General features: G+C 56.8%; 2 protein-coding genes across 3 annotated transcripts; both read right to left on the bottom strand.

The window, feature by feature from the left end:
• Nucleotides 1–736: 736 nt before the first annotated feature.
• On the bottom strand, nt 737–4,721 carry Adprs (ADP-ribosylserine hydrolase). The gene is made up of 6 exons (XM_005084380.4): nt 4,488–4,721; nt 3,013–3,109; nt 2,578–2,785; nt 2,315–2,499; nt 1,924–2,024; nt 737–1,522 (listed from the first exon to the last, which is right to left on the bottom strand). Exons 1-6 carry the CDS (start codon nt 4,699–4,701, stop codon nt 1,230–1,232), a joined length of 1,098 nt encoding a protein of 365 aa, XP_005084437.3. The 5' UTR covers nt 4,702–4,721; the 3' UTR covers nt 737–1,229.
• A 577-nt stretch (nt 4,722–5,298) lies between these two features.
• Tekt2 (tektin 2) lies at nt 5,299–8,588 on the bottom strand. Of its 2 annotated transcripts, none has more exons than XM_013123842.3 (10): nt 8,486–8,588; nt 7,676–7,884; nt 7,468–7,593; nt 7,101–7,306; nt 6,596–6,739; nt 6,400–6,514; nt 6,203–6,310; nt 5,943–6,086; nt 5,747–5,826; nt 5,299–5,595 (listed from the first exon to the last, which is right to left on the bottom strand). In XM_013123842.3, exons 2-10 carry the CDS (start codon nt 7,829–7,831, stop codon nt 5,382–5,384), a joined length of 1,293 nt encoding a protein of 430 aa, XP_012979296.1. In that variant the 5' UTR covers nt 7,832–7,884; nt 8,486–8,588; the 3' UTR covers nt 5,299–5,381. The 2 variants fall into 2 exon arrangements, with proteins under 2 accessions (XP_012979296.1, XP_040612572.1); XM_040756638.1 differs by lacking the exon at nt 8,486–8,588 and adding an exon at nt 8,273–8,479.
• Nucleotides 8,589–8,830: the final 242 nt, after the last annotated feature.

Raw genomic sequence — 8,830 nt, 5'->3', positions numbered from 1 at the left:
GGCTGGAAGCCAGCTGCCTGATGTTCCTGAAGCCCCAGGCCAACTACTGAGCTAGCTGCGCATGCTTGTCCCGTCACTGAATCTGGAAGGACCTGAGATCATTCTCATGGTTTGCGGGAAGGTGTCTTTTCTTTTCTTTTTTTCTTTTTTCTTTTTGGTTTTCCAGGACAGGGTTTCTCTGTATTGTTTTGGAGGCTGTCCTGGAACTCACTCTGTAGACCTGGCTTTCCTAGAACTCACTACATAGACCAGGCTGACCTTGAACTCAGAGATTCACTGGCTTCTGCCTCCTGAGTGCTGGGATTAAATGCATGCACCTCACTCCCATCTGTACAAAACTTCCTTGCAAGCCAAGGCCTTCAGCCTGCACCCCAAGATACAGGAGGCATACAATACAGTCCACGGGGACACCTGGGGTGACACCCCACTCCATCAAAGGTGGGTGCTCTGCACCATTCTACAGGGACTATGCTCTTGGCTCAGCCAGGTCAGAACAATTGGCCTGTTTCTATTCAATGTCTCAAGCAAAGCATTTGTCTAGATGCCTTGACAGCACTGTATGACCTCTAGTAAGAAAAGTCACTGATCTGGCCTACTCTGCTCCTCCCAGTAGGAAGTAGAAGACTGCCCCACAACACAAAAGCTACTGCCTTGGGGTCCCAGGACTAGAAAAATACAGTCCAGGCAAGGAGTCACTACTTAAGACAATCCACCAGTGGGAACAAACAGGATATGCTGGGATTTATAAAAAACATTTATTGCTGTGACTTCCACTAGAAGCTGTCAAAGAGCCCCATTCCAGAGGGGGCTAGGCCAGTTGGCAATGAATGGACTGGGTGTAGATGTCAGTCTCAAGAGTCATGTGACCTGAGGCTTCCAGTCACATTGGTTAAAACCCAACAGGAAACACAGGTCATTTCCACCTTAACAAGTCCCATGTCCTAGATGGAAAGAATGCCACAATACCCCTCCAAAATCAAACTGCCCTGACCCCTCATATTTCTGAGGACCCCAGGTGTCACACAGCCCTGCAGCAAGCCAGAGCTGCCACTCCAAGAAGGCACCAGCTCCTCACTGTTCCACAGACTGGCCTAAGACTCCAGCCCCAAGGGTGCCCTCAGCCTGCCCTCGGGAATGCTGGGGCAGGAAAGCCAGCTTCAGAAGACTCTGGTTGCAGTCTGAGTTGTCCTTGGTCCTGAGGGGCCTGACAGGACTGCTGAAACTGAAGCTCACACTCTCTCTTGGAAGACTCGATGCAGGCTCTGGGCCAGGACGTCTGTCTCCTCATAACCCTCACAGCTTTGCTGCCAGCTCTCTGGTACCTGCTCCATCCCATAGTAAGCTCCAGCAATGGCCCCAGCCATGGTGGCTATGGTGTCTGTGTCTCCACCAAGAGAGATGGAGTAGATGAGGGTCCTCTGGAGGCTGTTGAAGCCGGAAGGGATGTCAGGGTCAGGCTCCATGCAGCGCAGGAAGCAGTAGATGGCGGTGGGCACAGACTCGAAGGCGGCGATGCCATTCCCTGCGGGAAAGCTGGGCTTAGGAACCTGACTTCCCTCCCTGCCACAGGCTTCCTGCCGTTTGTCAAGAGCCAGCACTCCCAGCTCTGTGCAGGGCCATGCCTGAGATGCCAGGCTCTACACCCGGACCACACAAGGCACGGTCCCACTTAGTCTTGTTCTTGGCTTTGACTCCTGCTCCCTTCCAGAGCTGTTGAGAGCGGGTCACTGAAGCACTCCTCACGTGCCCATGGCACCAGGTAAACCAACACCCGTAATCACACTGGCCCTTTCTGGGGACTCCATCCTTCAGGCTGCAGGCACCATGGTCACAGGCCTGCCAGGGCCCTGCAACGAGGAGCTCTAGCTGTCCCGCAGCCTCTCTGAGGTCAGCTGGGGTACACATTAGCCAGGGGCCACCCACCTAGCTCAGACACCACTTCCTCTCGGCTCACCACGTCCTGGTCCAGCAGCTCTCCAACCTTCTTCAGCCTGCTGGAGTATGGACGCTCCTCCATACCCAACCTGGGGTTTGGGAAGCGATTTCAGAGGTCAGAGTGAGCAGGCAGACACACAGGGGAAGGGACTCAGAAGAGGAATCAGGGGCATCAGGTCCCACCCAGGTGCACACGCCTTAACAGTGTTGGGAGAGGGCCAGAAACGTTTTGTTCTCTGGGACACTGAGGGCCAGAAATCCACTGAGGCAAAGGGGACTCTTTCTCCCACTCCATACGGTTCCCAGTGAAGACAGGAAGAGTTAGCTGTGCAGCAGCGCCAGACGCCCCACCCCACCCCTGGCTCCAGCCCATACTCACTCTTTGGCATCCAGGACCGACTGGGCATCACCTTCCAGCTCCTCCATGTGGCCCACAAGCTGCTCAAGGAAGTGCTCACTGGATGACACACCCTGCAGAGCTAGGTGCACAGCCAGCGCCTGCAGGATGGCCCCGTTGTAACCCAAGGAGGAGGCATGGGTCAGCTGGGCTGAGAGCCGTGCAAACTGCGGAGAGGAGGAGTCACTGTCACGTCTCTACAGATCAGGAGGGAAAGGGGCACCTGTGACCAGCCTGCCCAGTACCTTCTGTACATCTGTGACACTGCTATAGGCCAGGGGGATGCCTGCTACCCGCATGGCACCCCCATTGCCATAGGAGCCTTTTCCATTGAACTGGGCCCGGGCAGGCTCATAGACGTCACGGCACTTGGGGCTCAGGAGCTTCTTGAAGACAGTGATGACTCCAGCCCCATACCCTCTGTCAGGGTCCTTCTTGTATTCTTGTGCAAACCTGGTGAAGAGAGAGAAGGCAGACGAGAGTCTCAAAGATGTCTCTCTCGGCTAGAAGAAAAGTCTGGGCTGGGTTGAAAGGGGAGGCTAGGTGCCTGGGGCGCCTGTACCAACAGCATTGCAATTTTTGGCTGGGGAGCTGCTGTCAGCCTTGAGAAAGGGGGTACTGAGTATGCACAGGTGTTACGTCTCTCTTGAGGGACCTCATGCCAGTGTTACATCCCTTACCTGTGAGCCATGTCTACCTCGTCGAAGGCCTCTTTGGCCAGCAGGGACTGCACCAGGGCCCTGGACATGGCGGTGTCATCCGTGTAGTACAGTGTCTCTGCAGGAAAGAGGGTGGTGGGGTGAGAGCAACCCACAGGGCTCAGGCCCGATGCCCACTCACTCCTCATGACCCCGCTGGGCCTCTCTCCCCTTCCTCCTGCAGGCTCGGGTTGTTCAGATTTTAGTCTTCAGCAACCGCCTCGGACACAGCGGTCAAGACCTGCAGATTTCTGAGGGGAACCTTCCGCTCCCTTCTCCCTTCACTACTAATTATCTCAGTACGGCCCGCTCGGGCTCCACCGCTTCTCAATCCCAGCGCCGCCAAATCCCTCAGTAAGATGCTGCCCTCTTCCTTTCATTCCGATGAAAACGGCTGTCTGGTGCCTTCAGGAAGAGGCCTCAGCTCGGTATCCAAATCCTTCCCAGCTCGGCCCCTCTCCCTCGGCACCTTCCATCTCACTGGTCCTCTTGCACTTGGGTCAAGTCCTTCAGCAAGGGCTGCCCCATCCCCCACCGCCTTTCCCCCTAACTGCAGGTATTCTAGAATCTACTTGCCTATCCTTGCCTTCATGTATGTCTGTGTACCACTTGTACATCTGGTGCCCAGGGAAGCCAGAAGAGGGTGTGGGATCCCCTGAGCCTGGAGTTACCAGATTGCTGTGAGCCACCATGTGGGTGCTGGGAATTGAACCTGGGTCCTTTGGAAGAGCAGCCAGTGCTCTTGACTGCTGCAACATCTCTGCAGCCCTGTTTGTTTTGTCTTTGAGACGGGTCTCACTGTGTAGTTCTGTCTGGCTTAGAACTGTAGACCAGTTGTGTAGACCAGGCTGACCTCAAACTTGCTGTAAATACCGGGATTAGAGGTGTGTGACACCCTACACAGTTGCGTTCTGACATTTCTAACATGCCACACTCAAGAGGCTCCTAACCTGCTGGGGACAGCAACTTGGACTCACTCAGAGAAAAGACAATTACAGAGAATGGACTCTCCTGATGAGCGCCTCCCTCATCCTTCAAATAGACAGTTCACTCCTTCCATTTCCCCTCTTCTCCGGTGGCCTCTATATCCTAACTTCATAGAAGTAACCATGTTCCCAGTCTCCCCCAGCCTGGTAGCGGGTCAAGGCCATGGCAGTCCACTGGGGCAGGCTCTTTGTCCTGGTCTGCTATCCCCAGTCACGTCCCTGTGGGTGAGGGGAACGATGTTCTCCATTTGCTCACTGTGCCCTGATCTTCCTGAGGGAGCCACCTTGCTTCTGTCCCAGCCCAGGTGACTGCCCTCCTGCCTTATCAGACGGTAACCATCAGCCACCCGTCGCCTGCTGCCACTCCCCTATTTAGGGCCAGCACCCAGACTCAGGTTGCAGTTTTTGCGGGGACCCTCCGACTCGTCCCTCGACCAGGTGTGGGGACCCCGCGGGTGGCGCCCCGCCCACCTGTCCGCGCGCTGCCCGACGTGCCCGGGTCCGGCTCCAGGCTCTGGACGTGACACAGGACTGACGCCAGGCTGACGGTGTCGTGTGCCTCGTAGACGGCGCCCACGCAGTCTCCCAGCAGCGCGCCGGCTAGGCAGCCTCGGAAGCGCGAGAGAGAGCGGGCCGTACCAGCCCCGCCGCCGCCCGCCGCCGTCATCGCCGCCGCCGCCGCCATCTGCGCAGGACTTGTCGTCACTTCCGGCTCCGATGCCGACGCCTCCGCGGTCATCCTTCCTCGCATCCCCACAGCTCCCTCTCGTGGCCTGGAGTCTCAGCAAGCGTCCCACCCCTACAGCGCCACCCAGCGGCTCGGAGCCGCTGCGCTCCGCGCTCCCCGCACGCTTGGCTTTGGCGCCCCCTACTCTCTCATTTGTTTTTTGTTGTTGTTTTTTTGGTTTTTACGAGACAGGGTTTCTCTGTATTGTTTTGGAGGCTGTCAGTCCAGCCCAGCCTCGAACTCACAGAGATCAGCCTGCCTCTGCCTCCCGAGTGCTGGGATTAAAGGCGTGCGCCACCACCGCCCGGTTACTCTCTCATTTGTAAAGGGTGCCACAAATCGGGTTGATAGCTCCGTAAAGCATCGTGAAGGACCCTTTGAAAAGAACCTGAACAAGAAGGTTGCCTACTTCAAGCCGCTGCTGCCCGCGGGTGAAAACCCCTGTCCACACTTCTTCTGGAGTCTCTTTGGACTCTTGACGCCTATGAAGCCTAGGCCACTCCATCCCCCAAGTGGAGTGTCTCATGACACCCTAATGGGTAGCAGAGAAGAGCCTGACCCGAGAACTCCATCTTTATTAGGTTCACTGCCCCTCCTCACTTCCCACCCACCCTTTTCTCTTCCCTCAGTCAGCCAGGCTAGGCTAGCTCCAGCTGGCAGGTTTTGAGTGGACTCAGTGTACGGTTTGTCGTGCGCGTGAAGGTGTCCACTTGGGGCACAAACTTCTCAGCCGGCACGGTCAGCTTGCGTCGGGCATCCATACACTTGGTGTCCAACAGCATGGTGTTGGTCTTGCACGCAATGTCAGCCTGCAGCCGGGCCAGGTGCTTGAACAGGGCATCCAGAGCATCCCTGTAGAGGAGGCATCGAGAGCTCACAGCCCTGTGTGAGGCTTCAAGGGCCAGACCACTTCACCAGCGTAAAGCCCAGAGGGACCAGCAGCCAGTGAGGTCCCATGATTGGGCAATGTCTCCCACCCTTCCTGCCCACTCTCTAAACCTACTGAATCTGGGCCAGCTTCTGCTTCAAGGTACTGATGGTTGCCTCCAACTGGTGGAGTTCATCAATGAGGCCATGCTGTGTCTGGAAGCAGAGGGGCAGGGTGGGATTTGTAGTCCGGCCACACTGCCCTTCAGCTGTGCGGGGATAATTATGAGGACTTCTTAGCAGAGGGCGGCTCCCACTTGGGACCCTCATACCTGGTCCCGGCAGAGTTCAATATTGGGCCGGTAGGTCCTGGATTCCAGCCGGGTATGTGCAAGCTTCAAGTTCATCATCTTTCTGCGCAGGTCCTCCTCCAGGCGCCGGATGTCCTCCTGCAGCTGCTCTATCTCCTCTAAGGTCTGTGGCAGACACACTGTTCTCCACCAGCAAGACTCACACTTGGGCCCCCAGCTGTGAGCTTTACACCCCCTGAGCCTTGCCTCACAGCAGGCAGGGAGGGCAGGGTGAGACTCACATTTTTCTCTTGCCACCTGAGCTCGCTGTACACACTCTCTATCTCCCGCTGCCGCTTCCTGAAGGCAAATTCCGTTGCAACCCGCTGAGCTTCAAGTTCGTTGTTGGTCTGTGTGACAAGAGCGAGGTCATGGCCTTGTGAAGGACTAACAGGGTCAGCGCGGAAGGAAAGAGAAAGGGCGCGTTGGGCTCAGGCACCTGAGCAATAGTTAGGGCGACGGCTTCTCTCAGCTCTATGGACGCTTTTATTTCAGCGTCTGCGTGGTTCTTGTTGAACCTGCTGAAGTCATCCCACTCCTTCAGCGTGGTGGAGCTGTGGGAGCAAGGGGACAACGGGTTGCAGGGTGCAGCCTCCAAGGGGCAGAGGAGGGGCTGGCCGGCATAATCTTCTTACTCTTTGGGGACTCGTGTGGGGTTAATCTTCAGAGAGATGTTTGGGGAAGTGAGGTTGAGAGAGAGGCAGCCCCTGTCGATATCCAGTGACTCCATTTTGTCCCGGTGGTCAGAGCAGAGCTGCTGCCGGACTTCCTGCAAGAGACTGGGGAAGGAGACTGCCTTGGAGCCATCCCCCGGGGCTCCCGGATGCAGTGAGGGTACTTGAGGGGTTGTGGCGTGTGAGGATGACAGCGCAGGTGCCGCTGAACCTCGGACACAAGGCGCTGGGACGTGGCATCGCGTGCGTGCACGCACTGAGAGGGTGCTTTCAGCCACGGAGCAGTGGCTGCCTAGAGCAGCATCCTAACGAGGAGTAGGCCGTGGAAAGCATGCGGTAAACCACCAGTGCTTTCTGTCACAAGGCCAGGACGGACAGAAAGCAGCATCCAGCCAGGTGCTCCTTGCCCACAACCCGGTGATGCCTCGAGTGCACGTGAGCGTGCGCAGGCCCTTCTCTGCCTCACCAGAGCTGCTGGAAGGCCTGGCTGACCCTCTGCTGCAGGGCCTTCTTGGTGGCTTCAATGACCTCCACCTCCTTCAGCAGCTCTTCCTCCACAGGGTCCCTCACGACGTCAATGTCTCGCCGGCTCTCCCGCAGGGTCAGGCACTCGATGGCCACATCCAGAGGCAGGTTCTTGGCCTGCAGGTTTTGCTCGGCAGACTCTTTCACCTAGAAAGGAAGGGCACAGGGACTGGTGGAGCCCTGCACTGCCAGATCGCTCCGATCCTCACTTCGCCAGAGGCGAGCATGGCGTCCCAGACCCGGAAGTGGGGTGGGAGGGGCAGGCCTACGCATCAGAGCCTACTGCTACCCAGCCCGGGTGTTGACACCTGTGCCAAGGAGTCGATCTCAGCATCTAAGTCTGTCAGACACTTGTCCAGCATCTCCTTCCACCGGTTGACAGTATCGATCCTCTCTGCCAGGCGAACCCTGTTGTCATGCTCGTCCCATACAGTCTGGAAGAGACAGAACCAAATAAAATGGGTGTCTGTGGTTGAGGGCTATCCCATGGCCCATGGGGTTGAGCGGTCCCCCAACCTGGTTGTTGGTCTCATTGCGGAGGACCCGGGCCTCCTGGCGGATCTGGTGGGAAGCATCCCGCTGCCTCTCGGCATTGGTGGACAACAGGTAGCTATTGGTGCGCCAGTCCGAGAGCTGGTAGCGCTGGCTGGGTTTGAGGCTGAGTGTAGCCATGGCTACGGACGGAGCCGCGGGTCTGAAACCCTTGGCCTATTCCAGGTCACCACCTGCAGAAGAAAAGCAAAGTGCCATTCTGTCCTTTTGGCGCTAAGCCCTTTCCCGAAGTCTGCTGGGAAGCGTTCCAATTCAGTCCCCAGCTCAACTTCCTGTGAGGAATTAACAATCAGCTGTATTTCCTCGGTGGTCCATCTTCAGCCCTGGAGCCTGGAGATCCAGGGGCGTGGAAAGAAGAGAGCGTGTGTGTGTGTGTGTGTGTGTGTGTGTGTGTGTGTGTGTGTGTGTGTGTGTGCCTAGTGAAGGGATGGCAGAGAACGTACCCCTAGTCCTGTTTCCCCCTACTTCCAACAATCACTCTTTCCCAGGCTGTGGGCCAGGCCCACGGGGGAGCTGGGGGAAGAAGTGTTGTTTCCTTTCCAGGATGGTATAACCAGCTACCTGGGTAGGGAGGGCACCAGGTCCCTTGCCCCGCCCTGGTACGGAGGAGGAGCGGGTTGGCTGCCGGGTAGGAGGAGCCGGGGTCAGAGTCTAGTGCCCAGCAGGACCCTTCCCCTACTCAGGCTCCGCCTTTGGGGCTTCAATCAATACACCGGCCAAAGGTCTGGGTTAGGAGGTGGTCATAGGAGGCTCCCACCACCGGAATCCCCTCACCTGGTCTATCCGCTCGCTCACGCTCGGTGTCTCAGTCAAAGAACGCCTGTTGTTTGCTTCTCTAGTTGCCTAGCAACCGCCCCCCTCCTCGCGCTATCACTTGAGTTCCAGCCGCGATTCCAGGAAACGAACATTTTAGTTTTGATCAACGGTTTACACTGACAAGGTCCTAAAAGTGTGGCTAGTGCGTAGTAGGTACAGTAAAGACCTGGCGTTCAGGCTCGCTTTCCTTCCAGGCCTCCTTCCAGGAATGGATGATGTAACAAAAATAATACCTTGGACATATATCTAACATAATATTCCTTTGACCTATTTTGTTCAACAAGTTTATCAGTGTTTGAAGTC

Source organism: Mesocricetus auratus, unplaced genomic scaffold (genome assembly GCF_017639785.1).
Source record: "Mesocricetus auratus isolate SY011 unplaced genomic scaffold, BCM_Maur_2.0 Super-Scaffold_100014, whole genome shotgun sequence".
In the NCBI taxonomy this organism is placed as follows: Eukaryota; Metazoa; Chordata; class Mammalia; order Rodentia; family Cricetidae; genus Mesocricetus; species Mesocricetus auratus.
Note: the sequence above shows the minus strand (reverse complement) of the source record. Positions and strands in the feature narration are given on the sequence as shown.

What these genes read in the sequence shown, in the direction of transcription:
- Adprs (XM_005084380.4), bottom strand. Translation starts at nt 4,701, where the DNA reads ATGGCGGCGGCGGCGGCGATGACGGCGGCGGGCGGCGGCGGGGCTGGT. An exon ending in GTCGGGCAGCGCGCGGACAG is followed by an intron (nt 3,110 to 4,487) that starts GTGGGCGGGGCG and finishes TCTTTCCTGCAG; the next exon opens with AGACACTGTACTACACGGAT. An exon ending in GTGTCACAGATGTACAGAAG is followed by an intron (nt 2,500 to 2,577) that starts GTACTGGGCAGG and finishes TCCTCTCCGCAG; the next exon opens with TTTGCACGGCTCTCAGCCCA.
- Tekt2 (XM_013123842.3), bottom strand. Translation starts at nt 7,831, where the DNA reads ATGGCTACACTCAGCCTCAAACCCAGCCAGCGCTACCAGCTCTCGGAC. An exon ending in GCAATGAGACCAACAACCAG is followed by an intron (nt 7,594 to 7,675) that starts GTTGGGGGACCG and finishes TGTCTCTTCCAG; the next exon opens with ACTGTATGGGACGAGCATGA. An exon ending in TCGCCCTAACTATTGCTCAG is followed by an intron (nt 6,311 to 6,399) that starts GTGCCTGAGCCC and finishes CTTGTCACACAG; the next exon opens with ACCAACAACGAACTTGAAGC.